General features: G+C 38.3%; 1 protein-coding gene across 1 annotated transcript in view; it reads left to right on the top strand.

Moving 5' to 3' along the window:
- LOC105000264 (sulfotransferase 6B1-like) overlaps positions 1–21,342 on the top strand; it is a 26,159-nt gene extending 4,817 nt beyond the window's left edge. The window contains exons 3-6 of the mRNA XM_010856041.1: positions 3,169–3,295; positions 13,430–13,524; positions 13,677–13,863; positions 21,224–21,342. Coding sequence (XP_010854343.1) covers positions 3,169–3,295; positions 13,430–13,524; positions 13,677–13,863; positions 21,224–21,342 — 528 coding nt within the window. The remainder of the gene's footprint in view (positions 1–3,168; positions 3,296–13,429; positions 13,525–13,676; positions 13,864–21,223) is intronic.
- Positions 21,343–22,423: the final 1,081 nt, after the last annotated feature.

Here is a 22,423-nt window from a genome sequence, read left to right as displayed (position 1 = left end):
GAGTCTGAGTCCATACCATTTCTGTCCTTTATTGAGCCCATCTTTGCATGAAATGTTCCCTTGGTATCTCTAATTTTCTTGAAGAGATCTCTAGTCTTTCCCATTCTGTTGTTTTCCTCTATTTCTTTGCATTGATCTCTGAGGAAGGCTTTCTTATCTCTCCTTGCTATTCTTTGGAACTCTGCATTCAAATGGGTATATCTTTCCTTTTCTCCTTTGCTTTTTGCTTCTCTTCTTTTCACAGCTATTTGTAAGGCCTCCTCAGACAGCCATTTTGCTTTTTTGCATTTCTTTTCCATGCAATAGCATTGATAACAAATGTCACCAGAGATTAAGTTGTGCTTTATAAACGTTACAACAGTGACAAGAGTAGCTATTTTTCCTTTGTAAGCAAAGAAGCCAAAACTCAGAAAAGGGGTGTGTGTGTGTGTGTGTGCATGCTCAGTCGCTTAAGACGTGTCTGACTGTTTGCACCCCATGGACAGTGGCCTGCCAAGCTCCTCTGTCCATGGGATTCTCCAGGCAAGAATATTGGAGTGGGTTGCCATGCCCTTCTCCAGGATTATAGCTGAGTGTATTTAAAACCACCACAGTAACACTACAGCCTGAAGGTATGATCCTTTCTTTGCCACCCTTTAATGGGGACTGAGACTGTCCGGTTGTCCCTGGAATACCAAGCAATGACCTGTCTTCTGTTGCTGTTGACTGAGCCCCAAGAGCTTGGAGGATGGGCAAGCCTTAACTACCCCTGTAGTGCTGGACAGATAGTAAGTTCCTCCTCCCATTGTTCTCTATCAGCTCTCAACCCTACTTGGCCTCCTATATTTTCTTCCTAACATTTGACTCTCCTTTTGAATGTTTCCAAACTTTCTTACATGAAATTTGTATTTTCAGCCCATTTCACGCTGTGTATGTGCTCAGTTGTATCTGACTCTTTGCAACCCCATGGATTGTAGCCCACCAGGGCTCATCTGTCCATGTAATTCTCCAGGCAAGAATACCGGAGTGGGTTGCCATTTCCTTCTCCACAGATCTTGTCGGACCAAGGATTGAACCTGCATCTCTTGTGTCTCCTGCATTGGCAGGCAAGTTTTTTACCACTGTGTCACATGATATTTAGTTAATATTTAATTTTTTAAATAAATTTTTAATTTTTAAGGAAATTTAATTTTAAAAATATTCAGTTAATATTTAATTTTTTCTCCAGAGTACTATTCTACCTTCAGTTCATATTTCTTCACCTCCCCTAATAATTTTTATAATTTCTTAGGAGACATTCATAATGTGTGTGTGTGTTTATTGAGTGTAATTGACATATAACAGTATGTTAGTTTCAAATGTATGACATAGTGATTTCGTATTTGTATACGCACCGCACTATCTATTTAACATTCTTCATTGTACATGAACACCTTCTTTTAACCTTTTTTGGTAAAATATGTGTTAATGGGTTGCACTGTCCCTCCCACTAGATCATGCTGACTTGTAACTTTAAGGAAGAGTTCTTCAAAGTCCCTAAAAAATTATTCTGTTTATCAAAACATAAAGTCTCCAACTGGATGTCTAAGGCTTAAAATTCTGCCATTTATTCCTTCTTGCTAAAGTGGTGGATTTTTAAACTGTGGTGTCTGGGCCTTGAGGTTCTGTGAATCTGCCCAGGAAGCCTGTGCAGTTAGAGGAAGCCCGAGTTGTTGTGTTCTTCCATGATTATCTCTTGGGACAAAGAGAAGATAACTGTGGGGGTAAAGGTGGCTCTTCATTCCTGCGTGTCGTGGTCTTTGTGTATCTTTCAAGTAAAGAGGAGCAGGTGCTGTTAATGAGGGTCACAATATCTGGACTATGAACACAGTAGGGAAAGATAGTTATGTATAAAAAATGACTCAGTAAACACTTCCTTATCTAAGTCAAATATGTCCTTCCTGATATTCAATTAAAAAGCAAGTTAGAATATCTGGTACTCATGCAATGGTGACCTTGACTGGGACAGTCCTGTTACCGCCAGGCTTCTCACATTGGCTTCCAGAGGGTTTTATATGCTCCTATCGTTCTCTGTATTTCACTATTGTAAACCTCATAACACTGCACTGTCAAAAGTGGACTTAATTATCTGTTTCCCTCACTTGACTGGGTCAGGAAGATCCCCTAGAGGAGGAAATGGCAACCCACTCCCAGTATTCTTGCTTGGAAAATTCTGTGGACAGAAGAGCCTGGCGGGCTACAGTCCATGGGGTCACAAAGAGTCAGAAATGACCGAGTGTGTGCACCACACACACATACACACACACACATCACTTGACTGCAAGTTTTGAGAGGGTGGGAATCATTTCTGTCTTGCTCATTATTCTATTCCTTGGCTCTGGAACGTTTTTGCACACTAGCTGACATACAATAGTGAAAGTTGCTCTGTCGTGTCCGACTCTTTGTGACCCCATGGACTATACAGTCTATGGAATTCTCCAGGCCAGAATACTGGAGTGGGTAGCCGTTCCATTCTCCAGGGGATCTTCCCAACCCAGGAATCAGACCCGAGTCTCCTACATTATAGGCGGATCCTTCACCAGCTGAGCCCAGACATACAATAGGTATTAAATAAATATTTATTGAATCAAATTAAATTGCAGTTGCAGTATTTGTATAAATTGGCAAGGTATCTCAGACTCCTTACTCTTTAGCTGATTAAATTGTAGAAAAAGGAATTCCAGAACATTATTCTTTCTATAAATATGGATAATTTGTAAGAAATCTTCTTGTACGTAAATCATATTTTGTCATACATCAACGTTAAAATATTAACCTTGTCCTTCACCTGAGGAGGACTTTCTCAAGTCTACCCCTGAAAAGATAGGACCAAATTTTAGCACAAAAATTCAAAAAGTCTGGTCAGTGGGCCAGCAGCATCAACATCTCCTGGGAGCTTGCTACAAATGCACAATGCAGGCCTCATCCTGGAACTTCTGAGTGAGAATCTGCATTTTAACAAGATCCCCTGATGATTTTTATGCACCTTCAGTTTTGAGACACTCAGGTATCTAAGTCTGTATTTAATAATCAGCTGAAGCTACCAAAAAGTTGTGACTTGCACAGGTAAGTGTGGCTGCTACTTTCTCTTAGGAAATGTTTTGTCTTGGGGCTACTTCCATACAAAAATAAATTGATTTTTTTTAACAGATTATCTACATCATTAGGAATCCAAAAGATATAGCTGTTTCATTCTTCCACTACTACAGGGATAACCCTAATCTCCCTAGCATTGAAACCTGGCATGAATTTTTTGAGCTGTTCCTAAAAGGAGATGGTAAGTATAACAGTGATTTTTATTCATAATACACAGGGAATATCTTCACTCAAGATGAAAACATTTTCCAAAAGTTCAAGTGAACCCTAGCAGCCTACTTTCAGAAATATTTTTTAATAGATTATTCTTTTGCTTCTTCTATGCAAATTCTTTCTCACTTTGTTTCTTCATAGTTTTTCTTATCACCAAGGGGTGGAACATATTAGCGATAACTTATTAGCTGGTTTTCATGTCTTCAGAAACAGAAATTAATTCTGATCAAACATTATTTTCATATACCCTCAGTCTGTTCCCTGAAGTAATTATTCACTGATTGAAGTACAGTGATTTACAGCTAAAACCTAGACAGGTAGCTTGAAACATGCCTTATATATACCTGCATGGAAAATAAATCATGTCAAACAGTACCCACACATACTCCCAACCCCCCAGATATAACACATGTGAAAGAATTTGACATCTTGACACTTGGAAGAAAGTAATTTATTCTGAAAACACCTCAGTGATACATTACTTGTTGAGCTGCACAGCACATGCTGGGCCTGCCACCATGCCTGACCCTTGGATTTATTCTTTTTTCCCTGACTCAGTGGTGTCTGGAGCACTTAAAAAAAACTCTTTTAAATTCCCAGGGCTTTGATTAAACAAAAATAATATAGTAAGAAGATGAAGAATGCAGAAGAGACACAATTTAGAAATGGTATATTCCCTGAGGATCTTATCTCTCACTTGGCTTAATTACTGATTTCACTATTTTACTTGCAAATTGTCAAGCTTTTGCTTGTTAATTTAAGAGAGGCCACAGCAAGAGTAACCTTAACATGAGGACATAGAAAACTCACCAGCAACAAGGTTTAATATTTTGTTTTGTGATAATTGCTATGGAAGAACATACTATGCTCACACTGTTTCAACTCCTCTTTATATTTTGTTCCCTATCTATTGGCACAAATTTCAGAAATGACAGGTATAGTAAAGGTCACCTGGTTTAAACACCCACCTGATGTTTGAAGCACCTTTACAACCCCCCCATTTACAACACCCCCCAAAACTGTAGAGGCTAAGTTTGAATTTCTTAACCTTGACAAGTTCATACCCCTTACTAGTACTCCAAAGCAACACCTTCAATATTGGTGTTGCTAAGATGTTTTTAAAAATCTTCCCATGTGATATAGATTGTGCACATATCGTGTGACACAGACACTTGGTTAGGTACTCTGCAAACACAATCTCATTTTGTCCTCACTAGAAAACATGAAAAGTGAGTGTTACCCTCACTTTACAGGTAAGGAGAATGAAGACTTTGGTAGGCCAAATACCTTTCCCATACATCCATAAATAATAAGGAGGAGAGCTGATACTTAAGTCAAGCTTCAAATCCAAAACTCTTTGACCACTGTGTCGTAACTCATCTGGAAAAAAGAAAGAAAAAAACAAAAACTATCCCTCTGATCATTAATTCATCTTCCACCTGATAGCCCTCTAAATATTTGAAGATGGTTAGCATGCCTCATTCTGCCTCAATTCCATTTTTGGAATAAGCAGAGTTTAAATACGCAAATTATTTTTGAAAAACAGATCTTGAGTCTGCATTTCTTTAAGAAAAGAAAGCTATGTTCATCTCCAACTTTATAGACTGCGGTTCACCACGTCTGTCACCATTACATGAGTGCTCATTTGGCGACATCACTATCATTCTGCAGTGGTTATATGTATGTGACTGTGTTTCAGGGATGTTCTTCAGTCACTTTTTGAGGAGAGGGTTATTTCTCTTGCAAATGACATGATGTAGTAGAAAAAACAAGCTATGGAGACAGTAGAACTGGGATCAATCCTGACTATATTTTATTCCATATGTAACTTTGCACAACTAGCTTAGCTGTTCTGAGGTTCAGACTCCTAACATAGAATAGGATTTTTAAAATTATCTACTTTGTAGAATTATTTAGAAGCTAAAGTTTGTTGTAGACATCTATTCACTTATTCTATTAGACGTAGACATTTAAACACACGAAGATTCACATAGTTTCACATTAGGGTGGAAATGTTACAAGTAGATATTTACCTAGAAAGATTAATTTATAGCTGAGGCATCAAAATACCCTGGACCCAACTCCAAACCATAAATATAAATACACATGATATGAGCAGATAGGATAGTGGAGATATACATAACTACACATTTGTCTAATCATTAAATTTTCTCTTTCAGTTTATAAATACACTTTAGGTTTTCAAATTACATAATAACTATACATTGTGTTCTGGCAATATCCCGACAGATTAATATCTCAATGCAATATTAGTACTTTACTTTTTTCCCCTACAGTTTCCCCTTCTCCAGTTTTATATTAGAACTTTATATTTCCTATGCTACTTCATCTAGGCAAGTTTCATTTTCCACAGTTATCTGTCATCAGAGTGCTTTCTAGAAACTAGTAACCAAGAGCCTCATTATAACAAGATATAAGAGTGGGGTACAAGATTTGCAGGAAATGTGGGAGGTTTGAAATAGCTGAGGTGAAGAATAAGAGAATGTGTTAATGCAGAACAAATAGTTTTGCTGGGCAAACTTGGGGCCTTTAAGGCTGGAAAAATGAATTTGCAGTGCTATAAACAGAGTTGTGTAAATTTTCCAGCAGAACTCAACAGCAAAGAGAGAAGAAAAGAAGAGGAATTGCTTCATTTAAACACTGGGTGTTTTTTGATGATTGAAATAAACAGTAAGGGGGCAAAATTTGGAGGTATTGGCAAATCAATTGCTGAGGGGATAAATAAAAGCAAGAAAATGAAGGGGGGAAAAAAAAAAGGTCAGAGTATGGGATTGTAAAAGCTACCCATTAAGGTTTTGCTCTAAAATCAGAATCTTCAGTAACTGTAGGAGAGAGACTGGAAGGTTGATTTCTGACTGAGACAAGGATGGAAAGAGTAGTATATTAAAAACCATGAGTTCCAAAGGATCTTGGATTCTTTAGGAGAGAGAAGTTCTAGAAGTTGGTAGGAAGCAGTGAGGTTTTTGGCTCACTCTCCAGACCCGAAGACACTTGGATTGGTTGAGAAAGAGCAACTTCTATTCGGGAGCATTTTAGAAGAGTAATTTTGGGTAGCAGAAGGGCCATCCTGGCATATATTAAGGCCAGGAAAAGATAGAATAATTCTATATTACTTGAAGAATGTGCAGAAAAACATTTCCCATTAAGGAAGATTTCAAATGTGTTTTGGAAACTGTATTTTCTTTAAAGCCAGAGGTCTACTAATGACCTAGACAATGAAGATTCTGATTAAAATATAAACTAAAACTGTAATTTCCTATACTAGTAACAATGCCACAGGCAGCCAATTTCTTTAGATTCTTTTGGCTGGCTTACATCCTTTTGGAACAAGGTAGAGAATGAATTAATTAGTCAATAGTAGAATAGCTGGCTCTCAAATTATGATCAGGCCATTATGCAAAGTTGATTCTTAAATCTATTTGGGGCATGTTGGAATACGCTTCCTGCAGAAAAACCATAATGGACAAGGTCAATTACACCTAATCACTGGGTTATGATGCTGGGTCTGTGTCCCTTCTCAGCTTCTTGGTAATAGAAGTATAGGCTCTCCTGACGGTATTGGGAGCTTTCATAGCCTCAACAACTCTGTTGTTGTTTAGTCACTAAGTTGTGTCTGACTTTTTGCGACCCCCTGGACTGAAGCCTGCCAGGCTCCTCTGTCCATGGCATTCCGCAGGCAAGAATACTGGAGTGGGTTGCCATTTCCTTCTCCATGGGCTCTTACTGACCCAGGGATTGAATCCATGTCTCCTGCATTGGCAGGCAGATTGTTTACCTCTGAACCACCTGGGAAGCCCTAGCAACTCTAGGAGGTGACATTAATCACCAGGGCTGGGCTGTAGCTGCTGGGGAGAGGGGGTGAGGCAGATTGAATCTGTAAGCATAGTTTAAGATTCCAGGGACTTCCTAAGTTTGAGAGAAAAATCAATCTTCCTCCTACATGTGTTTTGTGCCTAGGAAAAGGTTGGCCATTCTTAGAAGATAAACTATTATCACTGATATGGTAATTTGGGTAATTCTAAGATAAAGTATTATGTAAGATAAAGTATTATGTAAGTCACTGAAATAGCAATGAGATTGCTAATAACTGAAGATTTTATCAGGGAAGCTCTTCTTAGCACCATTATTATTACACAGTCTTCAGGGTCCATGGAGTAGAAAATTGGGCTGATACTCTAATGATACCACTGTAGTCTTGGAAATTCTTGTTTTAAAAATAGATTATAGTGTATTTTTTTTCCCCTTTGCTTCATGAGCTGAAGCTATGAAAAATTGCAGTTAGCTTAGAGTTTGTTGTACTTCAATTTAATCAAAGATTTAATGTTCTAAATGTATATCACAATGTCTGGCAGACACTAGTAGCTTAATAAATGTTGATTAAATGAATTGCTGCTAAGTCACTTCAGTTGTGTCTGACTCTGTGTGACCCCATAGACAGCAGCCACCAGGCTCCCCCATCCCTAGGATTCTCCAGGCAAGAACACTGGAGTGGGTTGCCATTTCCTTCTCCAATGCAGGAAAGTGAAAAGTGAAAGTGAAGTCGCTCAGTCGTGTCCGACTCTGTGCGACCCCATGGACTGTAGCCTACCAGGCTCCTCCATCCATGGGATTTTCCAGGCAAGAGTACTGGAGTGGGGTGCCATTGCCTTCTCCAATTAAATGAATTAGCAGTCAGCAAATCTTCAGGAAATTGTTAGTAATATAGCTCTTTTAGGATTGAGGCATTGTGCGTGCTTAGTCATTCAGTCATGTCTGACTCTCTGTGACCCCATGGACTATATAGCCTACTATGATCCTCTGTCCATGGGATTTTTCAGGGAAGAATACTGGAACGGATTGCCATTTCCTCCTCCAGGGAATCTTCCCAACCCAGGGATCAAACCTGCATCTCCTGTGTATCCTGCATTGCAGGTAGATTCTTTACCTACTGAGCCATTGGGGAAGCCAAGACTGAGCTAGTATTAAATCTTTGGATGATAAGGAGATGTTGACAAAAATTAATCAATACTCTACCTATGAAAAAATGGAAAATTTTACTTAAGTCAACCTGAGGATTAAAATCGAGGAGACAGACTTTCAGAAAGCTCTGAGGACTGTTCCACCTGCTCAAGGTCAAAGCACAGTTATATAAGTTCTGAGACAAGGGATCATATGTCAAATGATGTGTAATAGAAAGTTTACATGGTCCAGATCTACATGTACAAAGTGAGTCTTGAATCATCATGATTTCGTACAAGATTAAGAAGGAACATTGTCTCCTAAGGATGTCTGGTTAATACAGAGGCACAATATCCTCTAAATGGGAGAGAGAAGGCCCAAACAGGCAAACTTTGATGTTTACAGTTTTCTTTTTTTTTTTAAAGTTTTCTTGTCTTACCATAAAATATGAGCTTTATTTCACCAGTGTCCTGCTTTTGATCATTATTTTTTCATGGCTATTCTCTGAACATGTACCTTTTTCTTTTCTTTGAACTTTTAAACTTTGTATTGCTAAATTTTGTAATATAGCCAATCAATGTTGTGACAGTTTGAAGTGAACCGTGAGAGGATTCAGCCATACATATACATGTATCCATTCTCCCCCAAATCCCCTCCTATCCGGGCTGCCACATAACATAGACCAGAGTTCCATGTATTATATGGTAGGTCCTTGCTGGTTATCCATTTTAAACATAGCAGTGTATACAGGACCATCTCAAGTTCCCTAACTATCCCTTCCCCTTGACAACCGTAAGTTAATTCTCTGAGTCTGTGAGTCTTGACCATTAATTTTTTGATAGAAAGCATTAGGTGATCAAATATTTGGTCCCTTGATGCCAGGGTAGTTGCTCACCTAGCCTGAGTCCACTGTGTCCCTTGATATCAAATCTTAATAGCCTGATTCTGTTTTTCCTTTTAGGAGGTTGTACTTGTAAGATAAATGGCAAAGGGTAATAGTCAATTCCCAGTTGTCCATAGTACTGAATGCCAATTTTTGCCTTGCGTGTGCATCCATGTGTATGTTCATTACTTTTTAAAGAGCTGTAGATATGAAAAACAGTTACAAGTTGTTTAGATATTATTAACTTCATATGAGTTGATGATAACTTTATAAGTTACACAAACAGTAGTCAAAATTGCCAATAGGAGTAACAATGTCATTAGTAAAGACTGAAGCTAAAACCCTCCTAGACCATACCATTTTCCTAGTATTTTCCTTAGATCAGGAAAAGGATCTTTTATACGGGAAAATTGATTCTTCAGGTGTCATAAGACAAGTTACATTAGAAGACTCATCAGGTTATAAAAACCCAATATTCAGTATTATAGCACATTTCTCTCTGAGAAGGAGTTAGAATATCCAGGACCATTCAATCCTGTAGGGCCACTTTTCTCATCATGGAAACTTCCAAACTGAGCAAGCTAATGGCTTGATTACTATCATTCAGAGCTTGCTGAGTAAATTTCATTAAAGCCTCTATGTGATTAATGATATCTTCCCTTCCAAGTGAAAGAAAGAGTATCACAGCCAAATGGTCATACCATTGGAAAGCTGATCAATGCTTTAATGCCAGCATGCTTGCAGGTGTCAGAAATAGGATCTGCAGTTCTTTCAGGAGAGGAGGGCTGATTGGGTCCCTTCCATTATGACTATCAATGTTCCTTTACCTGACTTTTCCAGTATGCATAATGTCCCAGTTACAGGTCATGGGGCATCTGTTCTTCATCCTAAAATGGATTACTGTGATAGTAAGTTTCAGAAACAATCTTTATGGTAATATAGCAAGAAGGAGCCATCTGAGAAGTAAATCTTAGGTAGTAAATACAAAAAACCTAATGACAACAACAGTAGAAATTAATGGCCCATTAAACATGATATTTTTTCTCTCTACTAAAGTAATTACCCTCATTTCTACCAAACATAGCCAAATTAAGACTAAATTATTTGCAAAATAAGTCTATTTTAATAAACTTGGCCTGATTATTTACATAAGTGTAATTGATCATACAAGTCCTTTTAAGGTGACTCTGCTAGAACTCTTTAGAAAGAATCTCAAATTGAAGCTATTTTGGAATTGTGAATCCTTTGGGGACTTCTGCATACCAATTAAAATAGGTGCAATATTTTAGGATGGGAGCTCTCTGTGCTAAGCTGCTTCAGTCATATCTGACTTTTTGCAAGCCCATGTACTGCCAGGCTCCTCTGTCCAGGGGATTATCCTAGACTATGGGATTATCCAGGCAAGAATACAGGAGTGGATTGTCATGCTGTCCTCTAGGGGATCTTCCAAACTTTAAAGTAAGTCTTTACAATTCAAAGGACACGATAGGAGCTCTCTAAGTCTTTAAAATTCAGAGGATCCAAGAAATTAGCCCTAACTCTACATTTCCCCCTGCTAACTTAATTTTTAGAAAAGAGAAAGTAAACCTTGCAGGCAGGGATCCAGAAGACTGAATGACATGGTAAAAACTGATGTTCTACAGGCTTTTCCTAGTCGTGCCCACAAAACTCAGTTTTGGAATGACAAAAAGAGCCCCATCTTGATCATTTCAGGGCAGGTTTTCTTTTAATTCACAATTAAATGAACACTTGCAAGCATACATATATTCAGCTGGTATCCCCACAGGTGGGTGTCCATTTGGGACCTATTTGGCCTTTGAGGCACAATTTCCTGCTATCAGCTTGACACCCTAATTTATTTATGATATATGATCTGATCAATTTTCTGAGGGCAGTGTGATGGACTGGATGCATGCTGCTTCTGAGTCTAGCTCTCCAAAGTGGGTCAGTTCAACTTTCATATGTGTCTCAGTTTTCTCCTCAATAGTCTAAAATCACCATCTACAAGATGACCCATCTTTTTGTCATGTGTCCCTGGAAGAGTAATATTTACTTAATGGTTGTAGTGGGGTTCCCTTGCTCTTTGGAGCTGAATAATTCTGTCTCTCATTTTACTAGCAAATGGTTTGTTTAAAACATACATCACCACCTTGTTTGTTTTTATTTTTTTCAATTTAAGTCAAATGTAACAAAAACCCAGCCACCTACATTTTCCTTTGAGCTCCCTGCTCAAAGCCCTCTGTGGTCCCTTCCCCCAAAATGCACTGATATGCCTTAAGATTCCAAGTCTCAGTGAAGTAAAAAACAACTCCAATAACATTTTTAGGATTATCACTTAAAAGCAATGAGATCTGGATAGCAGGAGAATGCACCAGAACATCTGAGCTGTACCAAGAAGCCAGAGGGGCTCAGTGTGTCCACACTGGTACCAAGTACAGGTTCAGGTAGATTCCAGGTACTTTCTGGTGTCCTGCCAGTTACACCATGCATATTGATGAAATGTTGATCAACAGTCAATCTAAGAAGTGGAAATTTTCATTCAAGCCAGCCTGAAGATTATCACTCATGAGATAGTTATTTCAGAAAGCTCTGATAACTGTTTTGCCCCTTAGAGGTCAAAGCACAGTTTTGAAACCAAGGATTATGTGTCAAATTAGGTATTATTGACAGTTGACATGATCCAGATCTACAGGTACAAAGTGAGTGGTGGGTTATGAGCCATCATAACCCCTTACAAGATTAAGGGGGAAAATTGTTTCCTAAGGATTTGTGACCCTTTATATGTTTAAGAAGGAATGTTACCACCTTAAGGAGGCCAGCTGAATGGAGATGCACAATATATTCTAAAGGGAAGGGAGGAGAGCCGAATGGACAGAGAAAGCAGTGTATGTTAAAATTTTTGTCTTGTCATAAAAACTGAATTTTATCTCATCAGAGGCATGGAAATATGTATATGTAGTATTTTGTCTACTTATTTGTTTTAAAATATTCATTTGGTGGCGCTAGTAGTAAAGAATCTTCTTGCCAATGCAGGAGACGCAAGAGATGTGGGTTCTATCCCTGGGTCAGGAAGATCCCCTAGAGTAAGAAACGGCAATCCACTCCAGTATTCTTGCCTGAAATAGTCCATGGACAGCAGGAGCCTGGCGGGCTACAGTCCATGGGGTTACAAAGATTCGAACATGACTGAGCACATAGTCACTTATTTTTAATATTTATTAATTTATTTGGCTGCATCAGGTTTAGCTGAGGCACATGGAATCTTTGTTGTGTCATCGTGCAGGATCTTACATTGCCCCACCCAAACTCTCTACTTGTGGAGTGTGGGTTCAGTAGGAGTGGTGTGCAGGCTTCGTTGCTCCGAGGCATGTGGAATCTTCGTTCCCCAACCAGTGATCAAACGCCTGCCCCCTGCATTGCAAGGCATATTCCTAACTACTGAACCACCAGGGAAGTCCCATATGTAGTATTTTAAATGACTATATTTTATGCTTTAGATTGTCAAGCTAGTCAACTTTTCTGTGGTGAGAAGTTGCTCACTGTTTGTTTTCAGTCATCATCACTTAGAGGTTATTTTGTGTGATAATATTTTACTTTCAAGCCTTAGAGATTTTTAAGGCTGTCAATTTAACAAAACAATAAAGAGAGCATATCAATTACAGACAAATCCCTAAGACTGTATTTTTCAGCCTTGAACTGTGAATAGAATTTTCGGAGGAAGTTTGTAAAGTTTTTGCATTAAGAATTTATCGTTATGAAACACATGTCACTTTACAGGAAGAAAATGATAAATTCTCATTTTTTCCCCTATTTCTCCCAAGATCCAAAGTATCAGAACACAATTCTTGGGAAAAAATGTATCTTTCTAGTTCTGCTGTCACTTCTGATGATACCTGTGGCAGATTCATTTTGATATTTGGCAAAACTAATACAATTATGTAAAGTTTAAAAATAAAATAAAATTTAAAAAAAAGAAAAAAAAAGAATATTTACTAGAAATAAGAAAAAAAACCACAGCCTAATTAAAAGAGGTGACCACCCAGCTTCATTTCACAATAGTGTATTTATTAATAGTTAAAATGGTGAAACTGAGCTCTCTGAAGGAAACTCTTTCACTCCAGAGTCTAGTATGTGTGTACCTTATATTGACTACTTCACCGAGGTGGGAAGAACCCAGGGATGCAAAGTTATAATGTGTAATGAAAGCTTTTTATTAAATGTGTTATTTAATATTAACACAACAACTTACTTTTCTTCTAGTTGTATATGGATCCTGGTTTGATCATGTTTTAAGCTGGGAAGAACACAAAAATGTTAAGAACATTTTAATTATATCCTATGAAGAGATGAAGAAAGTAAGCCTTTTCTGCCATTTCAACAATGAAAATTTAAGTAAAATTAAAACAGGAAATTAATCAATGAACCCCATTTTCAGATTTCAAAGAATGAATTTGATATTTTGATGAGTTATGCTTTGTGTATATTTATTTATTTGCTGTTTGCTCAGGATCCTTCTAAAAACATAAAGAAAATAGCTACTTTCCTCAGTTTAAACATGACCGACAGTGAGATTAATCAGATTGTTTGGAAAACATCATTCACTGAAATGAAAAATAACACAGCCAAAGAAAACTGTGATCCAAATCACACCATCTGTGCCCTCACTTCTAACAGGAACCTGGTATTTAGGAAAGGTAAGTCAGAGATGAGATGCTTTGCCTGGATTTATATTTGGAAGTAGTTACATTTTAATGTCTCATTTCACCTTTGTTCACCCCACACCTTGCACAGCAGATTGTGCGTTGTTATCCCTCAGTAAAGGTTTATCAAGTAAAATTCTTGAGTTACATTCTTTCCAGATGTTAAGATTCCCAGGCCCAGTTAGGAACCAACTGAGAGATAGATGCAGGTGTCAAACAGATGGAAGTGATAAAGTAACTTGAAGAATGTGCTTCAGGTCTGCCTAGTATGACTGCTCATAATGGATCCTGAATTTTACAAACATGCTCACTTAGTCATAGCCACTCCAATGTAGTCCTGACCCCTGCTGGCACAGGACACTCAGAGTGTGGTACAGAGCAGTACCTGACACGTGATTTCTCTAGGAGAGAAAAAAGAGCTGATGGATGTGACCAGGGCATTTTTCCAACCTCACCAATCAATCAACTTGCCCTGCAGAAGTAAGGAAGAGGTGGAGAGAAAAACTGGGATCTTATCTGGGGATATTCCTCTGCCTGGAAGCACAGAGGGCACATGTGCTCAGTCGTGTCTGATTCTTGTTGACCCCATGGACTGGAGCCCACTACGCTCCTTTGTCCATGGAATTTTGCATCAAGAATTCTGGAATGGGTTGCCATTTTCTGCTCCAGGGGATCTTCTTGACCCAGGGGTCGAACCCTCATCTCTTATGTATCCTGCATTTGTAGGTAGATTCTTTACCACTGAGCCACCTGGGAAGCCAGAAACACAGAGAGAAGGAAATAAACCTCCATGAATTCCTAACATTTTACTTAGAAACAGTTTGGGTACACCTGGATATAGAATTATTTTGAAATCCTTGTGTATTTTAATCCAGATCTGGGAGGAAAATGTTTTAACATTTTTCATATTTTTCATAACTTACAAAAACAAAATTCTTTGCATATATGTACTCAGATTTCTTACTAAAACACACACATTTATTTGTTCTTTGCCTCAACTGCGTATGTTGCTTAGTCACTAAAGTCGTATCTGACTCTTTGCAACCCCATGAACTGTAGCCCACCAGGCTCCTCTGTCCATGGGATTTCCCTGGCACGACTACTGAGTGGGTTGCCATTTCCTTCTCCAGGGGATTATCCTGACCCAGAGATTGAAACTGGGTCTCCTGAACTGCAGGCAAATTCTTTTACCACCAAGCCTATCAGTTCAGTTCAGTTTAGTTCAGTTCAATCCCTCAGCCGTGTCCGACTCTTTGTGACCCCATGAACTGCAGCACGCCAGGGCTCCCTGTCCATCACCAACTCCCGGAGTTCACTCAAACTCTTGTCCATCGAGTCGGTGATGCCATCCAACCATCTCATCCTCTGTCATCCCCTTCTCCTCCTACCCTCAATCCCTCGACCATCAGAGTCTTTTCCAATGAGTCAACTCTTCGCATGAGGTGGCCAAACTATTGGAGTTTCAGCTTTAGCATCAGTCCTTCCAATGAACACCCAGGACTGATCTCCTTTAGAATGGACAGGTTGGATCTCCTTGCAGTCCAAGGGACTCTCAAGAGTCTTCTCCAACACCACAGTTCAAAAGCATCAATTCTACATTGCTCAGGCTTCTTTATAGTCCAACTCTCACATCCATACATGACCACTGGAAAAACCATATCCTTGACTAGACAGACCTTTGTTGGCAAAGTAATGTCTCTGCTTTTTAATATGCTGTCTAGGTTGGTCATAACTTTCCTTCCAAGGAGTAAGCGTCTTTTAATTTCATGGTTGCAATCACCATCTTGAGTGATTTGGGAGCCAAAAAAATAAAGTCTGACACTGTTTCCACTGTTTCCCCATCCATTTCCCATGAAGTGATGGGACCACGTGCCATGATCTTAGTTTTCTGAATGTTGAGCTTTAAGCCAACTTTCTCACTCTCCTCTTTAACTGTCATCAAGAGGCTTTTTAGTTCCTCCTCACTTTCTGCCATAAGGGTGGTGTCATCTGCATATCTGAGGTTATTGATATTTCTCCCAGAAATCTTGATTCCAGCTTGTGCTTCTTCCAGCCCAGCATTTCTCATGATGTACTCTGCGTATAAGTTAAATAAGCAGGGTGACAATATATAGCCTTGGTGTGTGTACTCCTTTTCCTATTTGGAACCAGTCTGTTGTTCCATGTCCAGTTCTGACTGTTGCTTCCTGACCTACATACAGGTTTCTTAAGAGGCAGGTCAGGTGGTCTGGTATTCCCATCTCTTTCAGAATTTTCCACAGTTTATTGTGATCCACATAGTCAAAGGCTTTGGCATAGTCATTAAAACAGAAATAGATGTTCTTCTGGAACTCTCTTGCTTTTTCCATGATCCAGTGGACGTTGGCAATTTGATCTCTGGTTCCTCTGCCTTTTCTAAAACCAGCTTGAACATCTGGAAGTTCACAGTTCACGTATTGCTGAAGCCTGGCTTGGAGAATTTTGAGCATTACTTTATTAGTGTGTGAGATGAATACAATTGTGTGGTACTTTGAGCATTCTTTGGCATTGCCTTTCTTTGGGATTGGAATGAAAACTGACATTTTCCAGTCCTGTGGACACTGCTGAGTTTTCCAAATTTGCTGGCATGTGGAGTGCAGCACTTTCACAGCATCATCTTTTAGGATTTGAAATAGTTCAACTGGAATTCCATCACCTCCACTAGCTTTGTTCGTAGTGATGCTTTCTAAGGCCCATTTGACTTCACATTCCAGGATGTTGGCCAACTCATGTGTTGATAGACCAGATATTGTTTTAACTTTACAGGTTACTTTTGTCCTCTTGGGTCATTCATTTAAAAATTTCCTTAGAGTTTCAAGAATGAGGGCTAGGAGAAAGGAATATTTATTTACCAATATTTGCTAATAAACTATTTTTGAATGTTTACCAAATATTTATTAATAAACTATTTTCTAAAATTTTTACCTAATATTTATTAATAAACTATCAGGTTTATTAATTGAATAGGTTTCAAAAATTGAATACAATACAGACCTGTCATTCAGTAGATCATAATCTAGATAGTAATATAAGGTAATGACAACTATACTAGTAAAATATGAGCAAATGTGAATCTATATGGATAAAGGAGAGCGTGTTTGCCTAGCAAAATAGGTGAAGAGATCAGATCTGAAACTGATAGCATATGCAAGATTTTACTAGGAAAATGCCAGGAGGAAATACATTCCATCAAGAGCCAACAGCAAGAAGAAAACCTCAGAACCACGATGGAATTGGATGGTATCTCCTAGAAGGATCAGGTAGTACCATGTGCTAAAGTGGTGGTGGTTGTTCAGTTGCTCAGTGGTGTCCCACTCTTTGTGATCCCGTGTACCCAGACTCCCTTGTCCATCTGCTCCCAGAGTTTGCTCAACTTATGTCCATTGAGTCAGTGATGCCATCCAACCATCTCTTCCTCTGTCATCCCCTCTCCTCCTGCCTCAATCTTTCCCAGCAACAGGGTCTTTTCCAATGAGTTGGCTCTTTGCATCAGGTGGCAAAAGTATTGGAGCTTCAGCTTCAGCATCAGTCCTTCCAATGAAAGTTCAGGGTAGATTTCCTTTAAGATTGACTGGTTTGACCTCCTTGCTGTCCAAAGGACTCTAAAGTGATAGATGATACATAAAGCAGAATGAGAGAGAGAAATATTATGGCCAGAGAGTAAAATCCCTGATGGACACCGTGAGGTCTGTTTGCTGTTTTAAGAATGGACCTGACATAGTCAGACCTGTTTGCTAGAAAATTAATAGAACCAGAGTTGAAATTGATTAGAATAGAGTGAAAGCAGAAGCAGAAAGTGCAGTTAAGAGGTTGTTGTAATAGTGCAGGTAAGAAACATCGAGGGTCACAATTTGGATAGTGGCAGTGAGCCACTGATGGGTGCTGCTCAGCTGAGAAGTCAGTTTAGGAGCCATCACCAGACTGTGGAATTAGGTAAAATTGTTCAGGGTGAGTGGGAGGAACTAGTGAAGAAAGGGTAGATGTGGGAAATCCTAAGAACCCTGACATCAACAGCCCAAGACAAGCCAAGAAAAGAGATCTGCCAGAATTAGTAGAAAGAAAAACCAGGGTCAAACATGACCGCTTGTTTAGCATTTGTGAATTCTGAGAATGCAGTTTCTATAGCAGTGGAGATGAAAACGACATTGAGGTGGAGGTTAAAGAGATAAGAGATTAAACAAGAGGAGCAGAAGCGAAAGACCACTCTTAAGAAGCGGAAGAATGGAGGACAGTATTGGAAAGATATCAAAGCAGGGTGGGGAGAAGGGTTAGAAGGAGAGGAAGAGATGATAAAGGGAAGACAGAACATAGAAAGGGATGCATGAAGAAAAGAGTAGAGAGAAACAGGAAGGCACTCGGAGGGTCCATGGTAGAGAATGCTGAAAAATGAGGAAGTTCTGATCCTTAGTCCAGTACTTCTGTTGACGTCTTTTATCTTTGCCCTTTGAGGTCTGATTAGCAATACTCAGTATAAATATTGCTAATCATAAGACATGGCTTATCCTGCAACCTTGAGAAATTTTACTCCAATGAGTTAATCTCTGACTTGCCAACTAGTGACCCTAGCAAATATCAGCAGGTGAAACCATATCAACATACCTGTAACTAGCAACAGTAATTCTAACACCTTTAAATTCTCCCTAAAAGTCATTTCCTTATTTTATATATATATATAGGTAACAGTGGACACAGCCTCTCTGAGACTAGTCCTCCTCAGGGCCAATTAGTAAATTAGGATTATATGAGGAATTATACACAAGGATGGGTCAATAGAGACCACTCACTTCATTTCTTGAATGGCTGGATGGAGCAGGAGTGAGTAGGGAATCCATCCTTTAAAAATAATCATTTCAACCAAATGACTGAAGTTATTGATTCAGACTCCATGGTGAACAGAGCCATTCCTTACTTTTCAGAGGGGAATTTGTGTCTGCAGTTGTCTTTGAAGTCAGAAATGGAGCTGATATTCTAGAAAATTACTATGGTGGCCACAGCGATAAGGTGATAAGGAAGGGTACAGCATAGTTCATGTAAGTGTCAGAAGTCCAAAGGCCCATACAAACTAAAACTTAGGGGGAATATCACAGGAGGATAGAAATATATATGGACAGGATGCATGTTGCAATATTGCTTATAACAATGAAAACCTTGGATGCACTTAAATGGCACTTAATATATAATTTAAATCTATTAAGTTACATTCATGTTTATGATGGAGTCACCAAAACTAGAAATGCTAGATGAAGAAAGCCACTGTTTACTGAGCACTTATTCTATGCCAGGAACGTTATTTGATTTATCTAAAACTTGGCAACAGATTTTAGGATGCTGTTCATGTGATTTTATTGAGACACCAGGCATCTGAATAACTTATCCAATATCACACCACTAGTAGTTGGCAGAGTCAAGATTAGAACCCAGATGGTATTATTCTACTCAGGATAACTTTCATTGTAGGTGTACAAATAGTAATATTGGAAGATGGTCAAAGTAGAATGAGGAAAGTAGGTTATAATTGTATGATTTTAAATGCAGTTTATACGCTTATATATGTTTGCAAAGAAAAGCATCTAGAAGAATGCATGCTAACCAATTTATCAGCCATGTGAGTTGGGTGTATTTTCTTGATTTTTATCTTCTTTTGCTTATAGGTATGTATTTTCTGAAACCTATATATTATTCTTTAAATATTTTTTATTTAAAAAAGTAGAAGAAAGAGTAAAAGAATAAGTCAGAAACCAAGCACACAGAAGTCAGGTCAAATGTAAAAAGAAAGACAATAATGGTTCAGGTGAATTAATATAAGAAGCCAGAAAGGAGAGCCAAGAAGGATGAAAGAATATTATGTAAATTGATAGCATTAACACTGCTCTCCTAAGGGCCAGGCACCTTGATCTCATGAAGTTGACTTTGTGCCCCAACTGATGATGTATTTCAGAAGCAATACCATTTCCTGACTCTGGGATCTCCTATCTCTGATATGACTCTCTTTCCTTTTTCTTCTCCTTCAAACAGAAGAGTTCCACTTTACTTTTTTTTTTTTTTTGCATTATTTTATTTTTATTTTCCTTTTTTTTAAATTTTATTTTATTTTTAAACTTTACAATATTGTATTGGTTTTGCCAAATAAACTCAATCTTCTGAACCAGGAATCAAAACACCCAAAATTTCTTAGGTTGTTACCTGTTTCTTTGATGTAGGTGACATTGTCTGACATTCAGTCAAGCCATGGGTTTTGAACACCCACCATCTGGTCAGCACCTGACTCAGTACTAACAATGCATTACTGTCCCTAACTTGACAGAGTGTATAAACTAGTTGGAGAGAAAAGATTATAGAGAATAATATAAGACAGTCAATGTACATGCATGCTAAGTCGCTTCAGTTGTGTTTGACTCTGTGCGGCCTTATGGACTGTAGCCTGCCAGGCTCCTCCATCCATGGGATTCTCCAGGCAAGAATACTGGAGTAGGTTGCCATGCCTTCCTCCAGGGGATCTTCCCAACCCAGGGATCAAACCCATGTCTCTTATCTCACCTGCATTGGCAGGCAGGTTCTTTACCAATAGCACTACCTGGGAAGCCCAAGACAGTCTGTAATGAAGGGATACAATGATGTATTTTGAGCTCCAGTGCACCTAGACTAGACCCCAGGGATGAAGCCTGGGGCCAAAGTGACAAAGGACCGTGATCCACCAGGTCAAGGATTGAGGTTTGGTGTAGTGTGTGTGATGGAGGTGAGAAGGGCAGTCTTATGGGGTTGATGCAGTGGCCAAGGCTTTAAGGGTGACCCCAACAATCAGGAGAGGCCGAAAGACCATGTGACCTGTATGTCTTATTTCGATTTCAGGACACCTTATATTGAAAGTAAGGGTGTCATACAAGTAACTTGGTATTTGTGTTTTTAACTCTCTGTAACCAATTTTGTAAAAGAAAATTCCCTAAAATGAGACCAGTGAACCACCCCTATAGTATGTTATCAGCCCTGTTAGGACTGCAGAGGCGGTAGAAAAACAAATGAAGCAACATTGTATCCACTTTGCTTTCTGTTTGTATTAAATTTAGGTGAAATCCTTCTTTGCCTGCTACAGTAAAACCTAGGGTATTTATATATTTTTATTTTCCTTTCCAAGAAATAACTTTTCAAGCTATACAAATTAATATGCAATTACTGAAGAAATTAGAAACAACAGATAAGCAAGTGAACAATAGTTCCCCACCATCTTAGCAGCAAGAGATAAAATTATTCACATTTTCTTATAAATCTGACAGCTTCCTTTTGTACATACTATACATTTAAATTGGTTCTTGTCTGATTTCTTTCTGATTTTTTTCAGGGGCAGTGGGTGATTGGATAAACTACTTCACTTCAAAGCAGAAGCGAGTATTTGATGAACTATTCACAGAGAAAATGAAGCATAGTGAACTAGCAAAACACTTTGGAGATTACTCTTAATATAAATGGGAAATGAAACCAATTTCCATTTTATGCAAGGCAGTGCTTGGGGAATACATAAATATTTTTCACCAGTGTGGAAAGCAGATATTTCTTGCAGTGAAAAACAGACACCTTATGAAAAAGTGTCATGTGTGAGAGACAATTATTAGCCTATTTGGGGATAGATAATTACTAATAAAAGGAAGTATACAATTTTTGCATGGCTGAATTATATGTCTGCTTTCAGGATATTCATAAGACAAGGAAATTACTTTTATTTATAGATAGAATATTACTGTGGGTGTTCTATAAGCTGCATTAATGTACAGCAAAAGAGGTGTGGGGTTAACCAAAATAACAAATGTCTGAGAGGAAATTATTTTCTGCCTATTTAGACCATCGTGACCTCTAGACAAACATTTTTTATTTCAACATTCCCCAGTGTCTATGTAAAAATATTCTCCAGTGTCATACAATGACAGACATCATTTTATTAAGGAGAGAACTCTTAATAGATTATATTAAATGATAGTCTGGTATATTAGTGAGGATGAAGAATGAAAAAATATTCTTTAGCTTTAAATTCACACTGGCTTGACATTCCAGTATTTTCTTTATCTTTAATAAAGTCAAATTACAAAATGTCTTACTTTTCAGTTTTGAATAGTATGTTTCCTTGAATTATTTATGATTTTTTACAGTATTTTGAATATGTAGGCTTTCTCCCAGAAGCATTTCTAGCATTAGCACAATCTCCATAATTTTCTTCTGTAATGAATATTATTCTGTAGCTTTAGCCTAGAGGACATTGTAATGAAATTTCAGTGAACTTATTTTAGAATTATTACCTAAATGACAAAAGACAAGTTTTGAATATCTATGGTACATCGTTTACACCTTGGCCGTATTATCTAATTCAAGGCTAAATGGAAAATCAAAACTGTGTACTGTATATGACTCTCAGCTATAAATGGAAAGCCATGGATTGAGTTAGTTAATTCAGCCAAACACTTTGATTCTGTATCTCAATGTATTGTTAATCATTTTTAGTAACTTTTGGAGTCTTTTGTGGCAAGTTTATCACAATTCAGTAACCATT

Source organism: Bison bison, unplaced genomic scaffold, assembly GCF_000754665.1.
Source record: "Bison bison bison isolate TAMUID 2011002044 unplaced genomic scaffold, Bison_UMD1.0 scf7180017864370, whole genome shotgun sequence".
Lineage (NCBI taxonomy): Eukaryota > Metazoa > Chordata > Mammalia > Artiodactyla > Bovidae > Bison > Bison bison.
This window is presented reverse-complemented; position numbering and strand designations above follow the sequence as displayed.